This window comes from Peromyscus leucopus, unplaced genomic scaffold, assembly GCF_004664715.2.
Source record: "Peromyscus leucopus breed LL Stock unplaced genomic scaffold, UCI_PerLeu_2.1 scaffold_1127, whole genome shotgun sequence".
In the NCBI taxonomy this organism is placed as follows: domain Eukaryota; kingdom Metazoa; phylum Chordata; class Mammalia; order Rodentia; family Cricetidae; genus Peromyscus; species Peromyscus leucopus.
The window spans coordinates 13,046-30,997 of record NW_023504256.1 but is presented as its reverse complement, the minus strand read 5'-3'; the positions used below and the strand labels follow the sequence as shown (position 1 = coordinate 30,997).

Here is a 17,952-nt window from a genome sequence, read left to right as displayed (position 1 = left end):
CCTGTAGTCTGCCTATCCCTCTCCTGCCCAGCTATTAGCTGTTCAGCTCTTTATAAGACCCATCAGGTGTTTAGGCAGCAAAGTAACACAGCTTCATAGAGTTAAATAAATGCAACATTAAAAGAATGCAACACACGTTTGCATCATTAAACAAATAATCCACAACATAAACAAAATGTAACACATCTTAAACTAATATTCCACAACAATGGTGTACAAGGGGATGTATTCATTAATCATCCATCCATCCATCCCTCCCTCTGGCCATCCATACATCTGTCTACATATTCATCCACTCATCTGTACATCCACTTACCCAATCACCCATCCATACATCATGCATGCATACACGCAATTTTCCACGTATTCATTTATTTACCCATCCAACCACCTTGCACCTATCCATCTACACATATGCTTTCCATTCATCCATCCATCCATCCATCCATCCATCCATCCATCTATCCATCCACTCACCTACTCACCCATCTATCTGCCTACCCATCTTCCCATTCATCCACCAATCTGTCTATTTATACATCCAATTACCCACCCAATCATCCATTCATCCACTTACCCATACTACCTACCAACCCATTCATCTGCCTACACATTCATCTACCCACCCACCCATCCATCCATCCACCCACCCATCCATTCATCCACTCACTAAATATCTACCCACCCAGTCACTAAATTTCCATCTATCTACCATTCACTTACCACCCACTCATCTACCTATCCCTTTTCCCATTCATCCACCCATCTATCAGTCCACCCATTCACTCACCCACTCACTCAAACCCCACCCACCTATCCATTCATCCAACTATTCATTTCTCCTTTCCTTCCTTCCTTTTCTTTATTCTTTTAAAATTAAAAACAAGTGTACGTATGTACGTACGTATGTGCGTGCGTGCGTTCGTGCATGTGTGTGTGTGTATGCACACTTGTAGTTCAAGGAACAAGTCCTTAATGAACCTGAGACTTGACATTTTTTCAGCTAGACTGTGTGACCTCGGAGATTCTGTTCTCACTCTCCAGCACTGGGTCACAGGTGCATGCAGCCATGCCTGACTTGTTTTTTTATAATAGAGTTTTTGTTTATTGATTTTTGTGTGTGTGTTAGGTAGGTGTGAGCCACAGCATGTGTGCAGAGGGAAGAGAACAACTCGCAAAGTCTCTATCTCCTTAACCATGGGGGTTCCGAGGAGCTAACTCTTTTTGGTGACGAGCATCTTTACCACTGAAGCAGCTCTCTGGGCCCTGACTTTTTTCCTGGGTTTTGGGGATTGACACTCAGTCTTTATGCTTGTACAACAAGTGCTCTTACTTTCAGAACTGCTTTTCCAGCTCCTATTTTTCCCCTGATCCACCCACCCTTTGATCCATCCATTCATTCATTTACTGAATGAAAAAGGTTCTTTTTTTCTTCGTTGAGGCAGAGTCTCTGGTGTCTCAAGCTGGCTTTGAACTCACGTGTAGCCCAAGGTGATCCTGAACTTCTGAACTTCCTGCCTCCTCCTGGGATTGCAGGCATGTGCCACCACGCCCAGCTCATTGCATCAGCTTTGATTTCTCTGAGTTTCCTTGGTTAGCAGTCTTTGCAACATCATCTACAAAGATCTGGGATCCACACCTGATATTCTTAACCTCATAGTGCCAAATAGCACCCCCATCTCTGAAGGTCTTGGGGACCTGGTGTCCCACAGTGACATGGGGTTCCTTCCTAGATCTCATTGCAAAGCTTATGACTTGCCAGTTCACAAAAATAAACAGCAGTATGATACCAGGCCCGATGGTATTACTGATGGCCTGAAGCCATCGGTAGCAGGAAGTTCACCCTGGCATGCAGTTGCTGCAGGACACCCTCGAGGAGTTCTCTTCCCTTGAAGAACTGCTGTACAGCACCCCCGCCCCCGGCCCCGGCCCCGGCCCCGGCCCCGGCCCGGCCCCAGGACCTGCCTCGTTAGTGCAGGCTCACTCAAAGCTGCCATGTTCTCTTCCCTGGAGCTTCTTGGTCATCACGGCAGCCAGATCCAGCCATGATGGATGGTTATCATGGTAGATGCAGGTTAAAAAAGGAGAATGGGGCCTTCCAGATCCCCTAATCCAGCTTTTGGTGTGTGTGTGTGTGTGTGTAAGTGTGTGTTGGTCTGGGAGCATGTGTGCAAGTGGGAACCCGAGGACGACCCTAGCTGTCATTCCTCAGGTGCTTCCCGTCTTTTTTTTGAGACAGGATCTCTCACTAGCCTGGAGCTGGCCAAGGCTGGCTGGCCAGTGAGCCCCAGACAGTCACTTCTTTTCACCCCCACATTGCTGGGATTGTAAGTGCAACTTAAAAAATTAAATTGAATTTTTGTCTGTATGTGGGGAAGGCAGAGGAAGGGCCATAGCACATGTGAAGAGGTCAGAGAACAACCCAGAGGAGTTGTTCTCTCCACCCTGTGGGACCCAAGATCAGAACGAAGGTGTTCAGGATTGACTATAAACTCCTTTACCCACTGAGTCATCTCATTGGCCCACTCACCATCTTATCAGCTTTGGTGTCGTTTAAATGTGGGTTCTGGGGACCAAACTTAGGCTGTCTTGTTTGCAAGGCAAGTACTTCACTAGCTGGCTTTTGGTTTAGTCAGAAAGAGCCTCACTATGTATCGCAAGCTAACTTAAAACTTTGGGCTCAGCATCTGAACTTTGGGAACACAGATATGCTCTCCAACAACAAGGGACACCTGACATTGTTTAGGAGCAGAGAGGCTCTATGCTGTTGGTCCTGTGTGATGGGAGTGACAAGAGCTGGAGGATAGAGATGTCTGTTCGGGGCAATGTCCGGACCAGGGCTGATCATGGATGGCTCTGAAAATGAGCCCTGTCCAGGTGCCGGTGGGTGATGGGTGGGTACAGCGGCGGGTGCTCTTGTCACTCACTGTCAGCAGGCCGGCATGTCAGACAGACGGGAAGGTGAGGCTGGCTGTGGGATTACAGCCGTGATTCAGATGCTGGGCCAGAGCTGAGAGCAGGGAAGGTTAGGGCGTGTGGTCCTTCCCAAGGGAACATGCCTGGCGGTGAGTGATGCTGTGCTGTGAGACTGTTGAAGGATTGAGCAGAAGAGTCTGGGTGCAGGGACCGGATGCGTCAGAGCCATCAGCGGGAGGCTGAGCGTGGATTTTTATTATTTATTTATTATTTATTTCAATATAAGAAAGTCCAGCATCCAGGCCCAGTGAGATGGCTCTCCTCAGGTAAAGGCAATTGTTGACAAGCCTGACAAACTGAACTTAGTCTCTGAGACCCAGATGGAAGGGGTACCGACTCCTACAAGTTGTCCTTTGACCTCCACACAAGTGCCAGGGCACGAGTGTGCCTACACATGCAAACACATATGTAAATAAATACATATATATTTTTTTCTAAAGCTTGGGTTTCTTTTATATTTAGTTTTAGTGCGTGCGTGCACATGTGTATGAGTCTGCACTACATTATGTATGTGGATGTCGGGGCACAAGTTGTGGGTGGGAGTCAGTTTTCCCCTTCCTTCTGAGTCCCAGGGATTAAACTCAGGTCATCAGGCTTGGCAGGAAGCACCCTTATTCACAGAGACATCTTGCAGGCCCAAATTATTTATTTATTTATTTATTTATTTATTTATTTATTTTATTATTTTAGAAAAGCTGTTAGTACACAGCAGCCCAGGTTGGTCTAGAACTCACTATGTATATAGCTAATGCTATCCTGTATAAATAAAAAAAGAAATTTACAGTAATCTTCCTGATTTAGTATCTCAGCTGCTGGGATTACAAACATAAAAACCATGCCCAACCCAAAAACTCTTTTACAAGATTAATGGGGAGCCGAGGGAGGTGTTCGAGCAGGAGAGACTCGAGTTCAGATCAGCATGTTGTAAGATTTCTCAAGTGATAGATGTGAAGGTGGGGTGAGATGGGAGGCAGGAACCTAGAGAAGAGGCCTAAGGAGGTCCTAAGGAGGTCAGAACTCGGTCTGGAATGCCCATGCCTCCTCTCTCTCCACAGCTGCCATTGCGCCAAGGATGAGTTTTTCTATAGCTTCCTGAAGCCGTGGTTAGGTGAGTGCTGAAGAAGGATGCTGGTCTTCATTTCATAAGCATGCAGGCTACTCAGCGTAGTAAAAGTAAACCTGTTTATTTTACAACTTTGGAAAGCTGCCTGTTAGCACAGAGGATAGGCAAAATGGCTGTCCACCCACTCAATTTGATCCCAAACTGGTTTTTATACTTCTTTTTTTAAAAAAAATTTATTTATTTTTAGCGCATTGGTGTTTTTCCTGCATGCATGTCTGTATGAGGGTGTCAGATCTCCTGGAACTGGAGTTACAGACAGTTGTGAGCTGCCTTGTGGGTGCTGGGAATTGAACCTAGATCCTTTGGAAGAGCAGTCAGCGCTCTTAACTGCTGAGCCATCTCTCCCTGGTTTTTATATTTCTAAAATTTCTCTGCCCTTTGGATTTCTCATTGGCTGAGATCTTCAGTGAGTGGTGTCTAGCCCTGTCCCCTCCCCAGATTCCTATCCCATTAGTTCAGGACACAAAGCCTCATCTGATGTGTGTCTTGGGGCTGAAGATTCCCTCCATTTCTGACACATGGCCTGAGACTTCGTGTAGCTTTCAATCTTAAGGATGAACTGGGATCATGTGAAGCAGGCACCAGCTGGCAGCTGGGGAGGAAGTGGGTGTGGGGTGGGGATGTGTGTGTGGCTCCTGTTTATCTGTGATTCTCCAATGGCCTCTTAACACACCTCATACTGAACGTGGAGCCAAAATGATTGCATTTTACATGAAATCACAGAAGGGTATGGGGTTTCTTGGAGCGCTTCAGCAGGCGGGGAGAGGAGAGGCCAGTAGCCCTTGGTTTTCTGGGTTCAGGGGATGGACTTTTGCTCAGCAAAGGGAACAAGTGGAGCCGGCACCGACGCCTGCTCACGCCCGCCTTCCACTTCGACATCCTGAAGCCCTACATGAAGATCTTCAACCAGTGCACGGACATCATGCACGTGAGTCCTGAGGCTGAGTGGTGGGAGGAGGTTGGCCTCATCCGGGAAGACCTCAGAGCGGAGGGGGCAGCGTCCCTTGCTACGCCTGAACTGGATTGGCGATTAGGATCCCGCCTGCTCCCGTCTGACTAGCTCGTGGGCCGTGGTCTTCATGCCTGGTTGCCTTGGGTCTCTCTTCCAGGCTAAATGGCGGCGGCATCTGGCAGAAGGCTCGGTGGCCTCCTTTGACATGTTTGAGCACGTCAGCCTCCTGACCCTGGACAGCCTTCAGAAATGTGTGTTCAGTTACAACAGTGACTGCCAGGAGTGAGTGTGGCCCCTAGGGTAGGTGGGGCGGGAGGAGAGAGGGACCCTCCCTGCTGTGATGCAAGCTGGGTTGCGCACCCACAGCCTTGCTTTCTTTCTTTTTCTTCCTGGGTGGCCCCCAAGATGACACCACCTCTCTGAGCCTCAGTTCTCTTATAAAAAGGATTAAACGAGATTTTGGCTGGGTGTGGTAGTTCACACCCACAATCCATAATCCTAGCATTAGAGAGGTTGAGGCAAGAGGATCTTGAGTTTGAGTTTAGCCTGGACAGCTTAGAAAACCCCATAGAGCATCGTGGTGGTCGCTTTTAATCTCAGCACTCTGGAGTCAGAGGCAGGCAGATTGCTTTTGAGTCAAGGCCAGCTTCGCTAGTGAGTTCTAGGATAGCCTGGACTATATCTTGAGAACTCATCTCAAAAGCAAGCAAGCAAGCAAGCAGGCAAGCAAGCAAAACCCCCATATAAATACATAATTAAGTAAGTAAAACAATGTCAGCCAGTGTCTTGGCACTTAGTAGATGCTCAGGAAACCCTACTCTCCCTCATTCCTCCACAGAGAGGTACAGCCTGGAAATGCCCACCTCATTCTTTCTTTAGTTCCTCCATCTCCTTCTCTTTCCTCTTCTTCTCCTCCTCTTGTCCTTCTTATCCTTTTTCTTCCCTCTTATTCCATCTTATTCCCTCTTCTTCCTTTTCTTCTTTTTCTTCATCTCCTTCCTGTATTGTTATTTTTTCGTCCTCATCTGCCCTCCTCCTTCTTCATCCTCACTTTCTTTTCCTTCTTTAAAAAGATATATTAAAAACTTGTCTGTCATTAGATATCATGCCTACGTGTCTGTGCATAGGTACGTGCACATGAATGCAGGTGCCCCTAGAGCCTAGAGGTGTCAGACGCCCTGGAGCTGGAGTCACAGGCAAGCTGTGAACTGTCCAACGTGGGTGCTGGGAATCAAACTTGATTCCTCTGGGAGAGTAGTACGTGCTCTTAACTGCTGGGTCATGCCTCCATCCCATCCTCCAGGCTTTCACTCTGTACCCAGGGTGCCTCTTGATCCTCCCTGATTCCATCTCCTTAGTGTTGGGATTGCAGGAGTGAGCCACTGCCCCCCCCCCCGCCCAGTCCTTTGCTACACAAGATGAGAATACCTGATGTTGAGATAGGCTCGAAGGATAAAATAATGTGGCAGCTTCCCTGGCATGTAAAAAGCGTTCAGTGAATATTTGTTGAGTGAACTAATAAAACAACACTCACTCCCCAGATATTTGTATGGACTTGGCTGTGCAGCTCTGAATGGAGGCCTCATGTAGGAGGCCCTCGGCTCCATTTCTAGTCTTGTGCAGTAAAATAAAATAAGCCAGGTACAGGGCTTAAGGGATAAACCAGTGGGTAAAAGCACATAGTGCTCTTGCAGAGGACCAGAATTTGGTTCTAAGCACAAACGATGGGCAGTTAACAAACCACCTTCAGCTCCAGTTCGGGGGGAATCTGGTACCTTCTTCTGGACTCCTAGGCAACCTGCATGCAGGTGGTGAACACACATACATTCAGGACCCCCCCCCAGACATAATTAAAACTGAAAACACGGGCTGAAGAGATGCCTCAGTGATTAAGAGCACTTGATGCTGTTGATGCAGGTTTGATTCCCTAACACCTCTCTGGCAGTTCCCCACCACCTCTGACTCCAGTTCCAGGGATCTAGCACCCTCTTCTGACTTCTGAGGGCACCAGGGACACATATGTAGTGCACAGATGTGCAAGCAAAGCACTCATACACATAAAATAAAAATAAAAGAATAACAAAACAAAACAAAACCCTTTAAATAAAATAAGTCATGTGTGGTGGTGCATGCCTGTAATCCAAGCACTTGTGGGCAAAAAGGCAGGGAAATCAGAAGCTCAAGGTCAGTCTTTGCTACATAGTGAGTTTGACTCCATCCTGGGCAACAAGAGACCCTGTCTCAGAAACACAAAAAGGCTGGCGATATAGCTCAGTTGGTAAAGTGCTGGCCTAGCATGTGCACAGCCTTGCAGTCCATTGACAGACAGACAGACAGACAGACACAAGATGGGGAGGAGAGGGGAGAGAGAGAGAGAGAGAGAGAGAGAGAGAGAGAGAGAGAGAGAGAGAGAGAGAATATAGATTAAATGAAAATATAGGGGCTGGAGAGATGGCCCAGCTATTAAGAGCACTTGCTTCTTTTGGGGAGCTCATCATTCAGTTCCAAATACCCACCGGCAGCTACAATCATCTGTAACTCCAACCCCAGTAGATCAGACTCCCTTTGGTCCCTTCAGGCACTGCACACAGTTGTGCACAGACATACACGCTGGCAAACACTCACAAACATAAAATAAAAAATAATTAAAAAAATAACAAAATACGGTTAATACAGGACCTCTGTCTGTCATTATGCAACAGAGGCTGGGCCCCATGCGTTTCTCTGGGCCTCGCGGGTGGCTGACTGCCCTTCTTTCTGCAGGAGAATGAGCGATTACATCTCTTCCATCATCGAACTGAGCGCTCTGGTGGTGAGACGCCAGTACCGCCTGCATCACTATCTGGATTTCATCTACTACCTCACGGCCGACGGGCGGCGCTTCCGTCAGGCCTGCGACACCGTGCACAAGTTCACCACTGAAGTCATCCAGGAGCGGCGGCGGGCGCTGCGCCAGCAGGGTGCCGAGGCGTGGCTGAAGGCCAAGCAAGGCAAAACCTTGGACTTCATAGATGTGCTGCTGCTGGCCAAGGTAAGGCTGGGTGAAAGCGGGCTTCTGCCCCTAGAGCCTGGCATGGGAATTGCAACCACTGATGAAAAAAGATGCTCAAACTCTTGGGGATTACAGGAAGGAGCCAGGTTTAGGGGTACAATGTGTGGGTTCCTTCAGATGTCACAACAGAGTACTTCGGTCTTTTTAATTTAAATGAGCCCCATTATAGTCTAGAGTGTGGTCTGTTCTGTGGAACATTTCTGTAAACTAAACACACACACACACACACACACACACACACACACGCATGCTAGGGAGCTTTTATGGAGATCAGAAGACAACTTGTGGAGCTGGTTTTCTCCTCCAACCATGCGGGTCTGGTTCCAGGGTTCAAACTCGGGGCCCATCAGGTTTGGTGTCTAAGTGCCTTTGCTTGCTGATCATCTTCCCAGCTTAATCTGTTCATCCTTACCCCCTTCCTCTTCCTCTCCCTCAGCAATTTCCAGGTTGGCCTCAAACTCACAGTCTATAATCCTCCTTCTCAGCCTCCTTTGTGGTGAGATCAAAGGTATATGCCATGATGCCCAGCTATTCTGTTAGGTGGGCTTAAAGTATACAAGAAGATGATTATAGGTTCTGTGCAAACACTCTTAATTTTAACCATGTGTCTATGCATGGTTTGTGCGCACAAGTGCACATGCCCGTGGCAGTCAGAAGAGGGCATTGGGTAGCCTGGAGTTACAGGGGAGCTCCCTGACATGGGTGCTTGTAACTGAACTGGGCTCTTTAGAAGAGCAGCAAGTGCTTGTAAAACCACCGAACAAACTTCCAGTCAAAACACTCTTGTTTTTATTATCATTGGCGCTCCGAGAATTGAACCCAGGGCATAAAGAATACTATGCAAGTGCCCTGTCATTCAGCTACGGCTCATCCTTCTGTGGATTTGTGTGTATGTAAGTGTGTGGGTATGAGTGCCTATACATGTACATTTGGATTCAGCAGCCAGCGTAGGAAGTGTGGTATCTTCCTCTATTGCTTTCTGCCTTGAGTCACGGTCTCTCATGGGATTGGAATCTTGCCATTTCATCTAGTCTGGTTATCCAGCCAGCAACAGAGATCTGCTTGTCTCTGTCCCCAATGCACACAAAGCTATGGCGTCTTTTAAAAATTATTTACTTGTTTATTTTTTAATAAAATGTGTGTTGGAGATCTAAACTCAGGTCTTAGTTTTGTACAGCAAGTACTCTTACCCACTGAGCATCCCGCCAGCCTGCTGTTTTTACATTTATTTCACTCTTAAATATGTATACATGTGTATGTCTGAGTAAAAGTGCCCTTATGTCCAGAAGAGGGTCAGACTCCTTGGAGCTTCACAGGCAGTTGTGAGATGCCTGATGTGGACGCGAGTACTGGGCACCAAACCCAGATCTTCTACAAGAACAGCAAGTGCTCTTAACTACTGAACTACTTCCCCAGTCATTCTTGTTTGTTGCCTTTTTTCCTTTTGAGGCAGTGTCTAGTTTAGTCAATACTGACCTCAAAGTCCTTGTGTAGCTGAGGATGACTTTGAATTTCTGATCCTCCTGCCTCCATCTCCCTAGTGCTGGAGTCACAGGGGGTGTGCCTAGCCTCTCGTGTGGAATTTTGATGCAGTTCTGGATTCCAGCCATGGCTCTGCCACTCAGAGATATGATTGAGATCACCATTCCCATCTCTTGTGTCCTGGTGCTCGTAAGACCTGATGACAAACTTGTTGGCGATCCAGCAGGATAAATGCTGCCAGGAGCTACCCAATGCTGGTGTGCAGAGATGATCGTGGCCCTTGTGTGGGTTAAGTCATCCTAGGTAACTTAGAACAGCTGGGTCTGGTGGCACATAATCCCAGAACGTGGAAGGTTGAAGCAGGAGGATTGTAAGTTTGAGACTACTCTGGGCTACATAACCTGTGAAGAAATGGAAAGGATCACAGTGAAGAAAGAGAGAGAGAAGAGGAGGAGGCTGGCAAGTGGCTAGGTGGGTAAGGAGGCTTGTCAGCAAGTCTGATGACCTGAGTTCGATCCCCAGAACTCACATGATGGAAGGAGAGAATCGACTCCTGAAAATTGTTCTCTGATCCCAGATAGCATCTCCCAGGAGAGGCTTGAGAGGCAGCTTTGCCTAGGAAATGCACAGCTGACTCCATCTGCAACAACAACAACACACACACACACACACACACACCTAATCACTTAGTGAAGTTGTATCTGTTGGTTTATGTAAATGGTGAAATTGCCTAATGCATTTCCCCTCCTCTTCTTTTTGCATTTATTATTCATTCATTCATTCATTCATTTTGTGAGTCCATGAAGGTGTGTGAACATGCATGTGCCACAGCATGAATGTGGAGGTCAGAGGACGTATTATGGGAGTTGATTCTTTCATACCATGTGGGTTCTGGAAATTGAACTCAGACTGTCGGGATGGGCAGGAGACACCTTTACATACTGATTCATCTTTCTGTTCCTTCATTCGTTTTTTGAACTGTAACATAATTGTCAAGTGATGCTTGTCTGAACTCCCTTTGACATTCCTTCCCCTTTTCATCTCTTTTATAGTACATTGCATCCTTCCCTCTGCTAGGAGCATTTGTACCCAGTGTAGGTTAGGAGGAGGTGGATGGGAAGCCAGGCACAGTGGTGCGTGCACACCTGTAACTCCAGCGCTTGGGAGACTGAGATGAGTCTGGGCGGCATATGGAGTCTCTGAGAGAGTGGGGTAGAAGGGATGAGCTGAGAATATGGCTCAGCAGGTAAAGACGCTTGCTGCAAAGACTGACGACCTGAGTTCAATCCCTGGGACCCACATGTTCAAAGACGAGAAATGATCCTAGCAAGTTGTCCTGGTTCTCACATGTGCAGCATAGCATATGCATGAATGCATACATGCATGCACACACAGACTAAATAAATAAATGTGTGCATACACTAAATAAATAAATGTAGAAAATAGAAGTAGGAAGAAAGAAAAGAAAAAGTCAAATGGGAAAATAGGTAGATTTGACTTTGGGGAACCTCTAGGATGTAGGAAGTGGGGTGAAGTGGGCTCAGCATCCTCCACCGCCATTGCAGGATGAAGAGGGAAAGGAATTGTCTGATGAGGACATCCGAGCTGAGGCAGACACGTTCATGTTTGAAGGTAAGGATGCCGAGTGAGGCCGAGAAGAAGTGTTGCTGTCCTGGTGTGGGGAACACCTCAGGGAACACTAACCTGCCTGGAGGTGGTAGCTCCACTACACCTGTCTGCCCATAGGTCACGACACAACATCTAGTGGGCTGTCGTGGGCGCTGTTCAACCTGGCGAAGTATCCCGAGTACCAGGAGAAGTGCCGGGAAGAGATCCAAGAAGTCATGAAGGGCCGGGAGCTGGAAGAGCTGGACTGGTCAGTTGGGAGGGTCGGGAGGACTGAAGGGAGATAACTGAAGCCAGGGGCTTTGAGTGTGAGTCTCTTCGTTACCACGTTCTGATTATGTGGCCTTAGACAAGTCCCTTAAGCTTTCAGAATTCCAGTTCTTGGGACTGGTTGAGATGCCTACCCCTTCTTCAGCAGTTCTCAGAACCACTCCATCAGCAACTGTTGTGGTCCCACCACATGACAAACATCCCTCAAATCCAGTGGCCTGTAGCAAGCGTTTAGTTATCGCTTTTACCCACACACGATTTTTGTGTGTGTGACCACTGGGCTCAGTTGTGTAGAGTAGGGCTGCTTCAAATCGTTGGCTGGTTCAGGTCTCTTCCAGGTATCTCCTAACTCTCCTAGGATCCGGGGTTACTCTGGGGCATGTTCTTCTCAATGCGGATTCAGAAGAGTAAAAAAAGTTCTGTGTGCACTGACACACTACAGAGGAGGCAAGTCATCAACAAGTGGGTAGGAAGGGCCCCCTGGCCTGAGAGTAATGCCTGCAGACACATCGCCCTCTGGGATACAATGTTTCAATTAGGAGGAAATGGCTTGCCAGGGTGATCATGATGCAGAGACAAAGCGCAGAACAGAGAACAGGAAGACAGTCTTGAAATGTGAGCTGACTCTGAGCGATACAGAGAGCACAGCCCTGTAGCCAGGCATGGTGGCACACCTGCCATTCCGACTTTCAAAGGCTGAAGCAGGAAGCATTCAAGGCCAGCCTTGTCTACATATTGTGTTTGTGCCCAGCCTGGGCTATATGAATCATTGTTTCCAAAAAGCATCTTTGAGGGAGATGCCTCAGTTGGCAAAATGTTGCCTTTCAAACATGAAAGAAAATCCATGTTACAAAAAACAAAACAAAACAAAACACCAAGCTGGTGTCTTAGTCAGTGTTCTATTGCTATGAAGAGACGCCATGACCACAACAACTCTGGAGGCTGAGGCAGGAGAGATTGCAGTAAGATTGAGACTAGCCTAGGCTACATAGCAAAACCTTGTCTCAAAACAACATACATGCACACACACACACACACACACACACACACACATTCACAAAATGAACTAATAGTTATAACTAGTCCATTTGGGTTTCTGAGTACAATAAACTATTCTGAAATCAGCAATAAAACAAAGAAAACACAACAAATGAAACCAGAAAGGATGCATACAAGCTAGTAACTTGCTGCAGCTTTGAGGCTCCTAGCTGCCCTGGTACCTCCCATGATGGCACAATGATTCACCAACAATAGGTGAGTGCTGGGCCAGCAGCAGCCCCGGCAGCAGACCCATTGCTTGCTGTCTTCATCTGTCACGACTGTGATTGGTTGATGGTCAGATAGTCTTGTCTGAACCTAGGACCTCACGTATACCAACCCATTGGACCACCACTGAACGACATTCCCAGACATCTTTTGCTTTTTTGTTTCTATTACATTCATTTATTTATCTATTATGTGTGCGTGCATGCATGTGTGCCCCACCCTGCATGCATGTGTGTACTACCGCATGCATGTGGAGGTTAGAGGAGTTGATTCTCTCCTTCTTCAGGGACTGAGCCCAGATAGTCAGGCTTGGAAGCAAGCTCCTCAACCCCCTGAGCCATCTCACTGCCTTCTGCTGGTTCTTTTGTTTTTGTTTTTATTTGTTTGTTTCAGGACTGGACCTCACAAAGTTGCTTAAGTGACTTTGACTCACTCTCTAGCACAGCCTCCCAGGTAACTGGAATATGGACCTGGCTGGTGGTCAGATATTTTGCATCCTAAGTTTGTTATGGGCTTGAGGTCACAGCCCATGCTTGCAACAAACCAGGTTCAGTAGCCCATTCTCCATTACTCAATTGAAACAGCCAAATTACTAATGGAAAACGGAAAAGGGAGATCTATTCAATGTGGTCACATTGGAAAAGGGCAGATGACAAAGAGTAACAGTGATTCTTTCCAAAGTCCATCTTTAGGGTCCTGGAATGAGGTTAAGGTTTAAGTAGAGACCTGAGTTATGTGTGTATAAGCAGCCCTGTCAAGGTCCCACCCCGATCGGCTCATCATCATATGCTCTGTAAAGTGGTCCAACTCTAAGTCTCTTTCTGGGAAAGTTTCCCTTCTGGGTGGCCTAGCCTTTACCTTTTCCCTTCCTGGCATTAGATTCCTGGGGGAATTCCAGTTTCTAGGACTCCATGGCTTCAGTAGTCAGATGGTCAGAATGCATGGTGCAGTCATTTTAGAACATCTTCATTCCTTCCTGGTCAGCCACACTTACGACACCGGCCTGGGACATCTGTAAACTGCAGAAGCCATGGGGCCACTCTGGATCTTTTGAACTGGTCTTACAAAACTATTTCCGTGTGTGCATGAGTCACAATGCCTTTCTTTTCAGGGATGACCTGACTCAGCTGCCCTTCACCACCATGTGCATCAAGGAGAGCCTCCGACAGTTCCCACCCGTGACGCTCATCTCTCGCCGATGCACCGAGGACATCAAGCTGCCAGATGGGCGCATCATTCCCAAAGGTGCCTGCTCTGTGCCCTCCACTGCTGCGGCGTGGTTTACAGGGGTCGGGCCAGGCCTGCTGTCGGTGCGGGATCCCTGTGAGGGGGAAGATGCCTGTGTGTCTGTTGCTAGTGATGAGGGCATCTTACTTTCATTTCCTGTCAATGTGACAATATAACCTGACAAAAGCAATTTTAGGGGTAAAGTGTTTATTTGGCTGTAGTCCATCATGGTAGATGGGTCAGGGTGGTAGGGATTTCAAACAGCTAGTCGTATTGCAGCCACAGACAAGAGCATAGAGCAATGAATGGCTCTGTGCATGCCAGTGTTCAGTTCTCTCCTTTTTATTCTGTCCAGGTCCTAGCCCATGAAATGCTACCACCCACATTCAGTGTGTCTTCCCACCTTAAGTAATCCAATTGAAAGAATCTCTTATGGGGGCTGGAGAGACGGCTCAGTACTTTAAAAGCGCTGGCTCCCAGCACCCATACGGTGGCTCACACTATCTGTAATTCCACTTCCAGGGAATCTGATACCCTGTTCTTAACTCTACATGCACCAGGCTTGCAGGTGGTATGAACACATACATGCAGGTAAAATACTCATATGCACAATAAATAAACCTAAAAAAAATAATAAAGCACTTGCTATTCTTGTAGATAACTGAGTTTAGTTCCAAGCACCTGGTTGGGCAGTTTACAACTACCTGCAACTTCAGAATCAGAGGATCTGACACTCACTTATAGCCTCTGTGGGCATCCACACACATGAATCGTATACACACACACACACACACACACACACACACACAGAGTACATATAAAATAAAAACAAATATTGAAAAAGAAAATTTCTTACTGTCATCCCAACACAAATCTAATTAGGCAATCCCTCGTTGAGACTCCTTTTCCAAGTGATTCTAGACTGTATCAAGTTGATATAGCTAATCATCATGGAGGGAAACCTAGATGTGTGTGAAGGAGGTAGATGTGTCTGTATCCGTAGTGGAAAGGAAGGGGTGGGTGAGGCAGGGCTGGATCTGGGGGTACTGATGGCAGAGGGTCAGTTTCTTTAAAACAAATTATTATTGTCAGTATTATTATTATTACGACTATTATCCCCTTATTATTATTACTATCCCATATATATATATATATATATATATATATATATATATATGTGTGTGTGTGTGTGTGTGTGTGTGTGTGTGTGTGTGTTTCCAAAGACTCCCTTGGGTCCCACTGATTCTAAATGTCCCTACAGGTATTATCTGCTTGCTCAGCATCTATGGGACGCACTACAACCCCTTAGTGTGGCCTGACTCTAAGGTAAGCTCCTGCCTGTGCCTTCCTATGGCTCTGGCTCCTTCTCAGGGCTGCTTGCAGGGACTGGTCCTCCTGCTCCACTCTTCCACCCAGTCCTTGTTAACTCACAAAATCAACAAATAGTCACTGAGTGCTCTGCTCGGCACTGACAACCTACAATGACACTGCCTTTGCCCTCATGGACCTGGAAGTCAAACTCAGGGCGACAGGCCAATAGAGAAGATCATTTTGGGAATTGCTAAATGCTTTGAGGAAGTAAAAACAGACGGGGTGGGGTTATTCAGCTCAGGGGATCAGGAAAGGCCTCGAAGACAATGATGTTTGAGCTGAGACCTAATGAGTATGAAGAACAGGGAGAGGCCTGTTGCAGGCTCAGGAAACATCAAGTGCAAAGGACCTGAGGTAGAAAAAAGCCCGGGTGCCGGAAAACAGAAGGAGACAGGCATGGCTAAGCTCTAGTGTGTGAGATAGATTGGAACAGATGGCCCCGAGGTGTTCCAGCTGCAGGAACCCTCAGAGGCTGAGGTGCAGGCTAGGCTGTATGGTTGGGCCAGAACCCAGACTCACCCAGGCAATTCCTATCTAGGTGTACAATCCTTATCGCTTTGACCCAGACACCCCACAGCAGCGCTCCCCGCTGGCCTACGTACCTTTCTCAGCAGGTCCCAGGTAAGGCCTCTACTAACCCCAGACATCATCACAAGTGGGAGGGACTTGGCCAGTGTCAGGCCAGGAATGTGCCCCCATGGAAGCAGAGACCAAGTCTCACCCACAAGTAATTTCTGGCAACCCAAGTCCCCTTTGTACCCTTGACGAAACCAAGGGTTCAGCATCAGATCGCAATTCCGTCCTTGATAAGAGGGTACCCCTCCTGTATGTTAGACCCCGGGTTCTGGGCTCTCACACTTCTAACAGTTCTGTGATGTGGTCTTCGATCGTTTCTATAGAAGAGGGAACTGAGGCTCAGACAAGGCGGTCATCCATCAGGATGCACTGATAGTAGCAGGCTGTGCTAGGATTTGAACATTTGACTCCAGGGTCATGTCCAGAGACATGTCCTAAGGATCCTTGCCTCTCATTTGAATCCTCCCTGCAGGAACTGCATTGGGCAGAGCTTTGCCATGGCAGAGATGCGAGTGGTCGTGGCGCTTACACTGCTGCGCTTCCGCCTGAGCGTGGACCGAACGCGCAAGGTGCGGCGGAAGCCGGAGCTCATTCTGCGCACGGAGAACGGCATCTGGCTCAACGTGGAGCCTCTGCCCCCGCGGCCTGAAGGCGCCAGGCCCTGCGGATCCCCGGGTTCAGGCTCCGCCCACTCAGGCCTAGACCACGCCTCCAAGGGCCTGGGTGCCCCTCCAAGATCCTGAAGGCGTAGACCACGCTCCTTGAAAGTACAAGAAGGATAAAGCTTTGTGGAGGAGCATCTTGTTGGTGCCGACCACGCCCCTCAGGACAAGGCCCAGCCCCTTGGGATCTGATTCCACCCCTTGAGGTCAAAGTCCCGCCTTAAATTAACCTCACAGCCCTTCAGCCTGTGGGAGTCAGATTAGGCCCCGCCCCCTAGGGCTTGGGCCCGCCCCAAGGCAAGGCAGCTCACCCTAGCCCTGTGGATTCAGGTTCCCTGGCTGGACCCACAGAACCTTCCCTGGACCTAAAACTCAACGCTGGGACTGGATCCTCGCCTTCCCTCTGGCTACGGCCCAGGTTAGCTTCTAAACTGAGGATTTAGAAGCTGGAGTCTGAGGTTGCAGCCCTGAATCTTCACCGTCACCTTTCCGGGACACGCAACCACACTGAAGGACTGCATAAGCTGAATCTCAGGACTTCGGCTGTTTGCTTTGTTGTTGTTGTTTTGTGAACCCGGACCCTTGCAAGCCATTTCCTCCTTGGTCACTGTCCCTTTGCTGAGTTTTCTCATTTTTTTTTTTTAAAGAGTAAAAGCAAGGAGATGCAGATACCTTCCGCCTCATCCCATCCCAGATCCGGAGCCCAAGTTGGGGAGGAGGGCCTCTTGGCAGCTGGGAAGCGACTAGGGGGAAGCTGTTTGTTCTTGAACTAAACTCAGATTTTTGGAGACAGTTTGTGCACTGTTATTTGGTCAACAGACTGCATATTAATTCAGTGTCTACTGTCATGGGGCCAGGAGCACAAACCAGCCTAGTTCCTACCCTCCTCGGGGAGAAGCAGGTGCTGAACGAACAATTACACACGGCAATGATTATTTGAAACGGATGACAGGTGCTTCAAACATGAGACCCCTGGTTCTGGGTGATAAGACAGAGGTATGGGGAGTGGAGCATCAGGGGACGTTGATGCTGGGGAGTGGAAGTTCAGTGGATGGGAGGGAAGGGTGTCGCAGGCAGGGAACAGTGTCAGCGAAGCCCGGGTTGGAGAAGAGCGTGAAGAGCTTTAGAAACTCACAGCAGGCAGAGGTGTTTGCATCTGGGTGGTGGGAGCGGAGGACAGGGAAGGGTAATAGACCGGAGCAGACAGCAGCAGGGAGCCATGGAAGGGGTGAGCAGGGGCAGGGAAGGGTTAGATCAGGCTTAGGGTGAAGGGCGTTGTGGGGGCGTACTGTGGGTCAGGGCCCTGGGAAAGATGGAAATTAGACCAGGGAGGATGGCTCTGGACCGGGGTAGTTAACTAGCTGTGGAG

At 48.1% G+C, this 17,952-nt stretch overlaps 1 protein-coding gene across 1 annotated transcript; it reads left to right on the top strand.

The window, feature by feature from the left end:
* Positions 1-1,849: 1,849 nt before the first annotated feature.
* LOC114686145 (cytochrome P450 4F22-like) lies at positions 1,850-16,866 on the top strand. Its single transcript, XM_037201689.1, has 11 exons — positions 1,850-1,968; positions 4,032-4,084; positions 4,900-5,027; positions 5,209-5,333; positions 7,815-8,082; positions 11,151-11,217; positions 11,332-11,461; positions 13,859-13,992; positions 15,236-15,300; positions 15,884-15,966; positions 16,394-16,866. The coding sequence occupies exons 1-11, from the start codon at positions 1,850-1,852 to the stop codon at positions 16,662-16,664; spliced, it is 1,443 nt and encodes a 480-aa protein (XP_037057584.1). The 3' UTR covers positions 16,665-16,866.
* The last annotated feature ends 1,086 nt before the right edge of the window (positions 16,867-17,952 follow it).

Excerpts from the sequence above, each read along its gene's own strand:
- LOC114686145 (XM_037201689.1), top strand. The coding sequence starts at position 1,850 with ATGCAGTTGCTGCAGGACACCCTCGAGGAGTTCTCTTCCCTTGAAGAA. Across the intron at positions 8,083-11,150 it reads ATGTGCTGCTGCTGGCCAAG|GATGAAGAGGGAAAGGAATT; the intron begins GTAAGGCTGGGT and ends CCGCCATTGCAG. Across the intron at positions 15,967-16,393 it reads CCTTTCTCAGCAGGTCCCAG|GAACTGCATTGGGCAGAGCT; the intron begins GTAAGGCCTCTA and ends TCCTCCCTGCAG.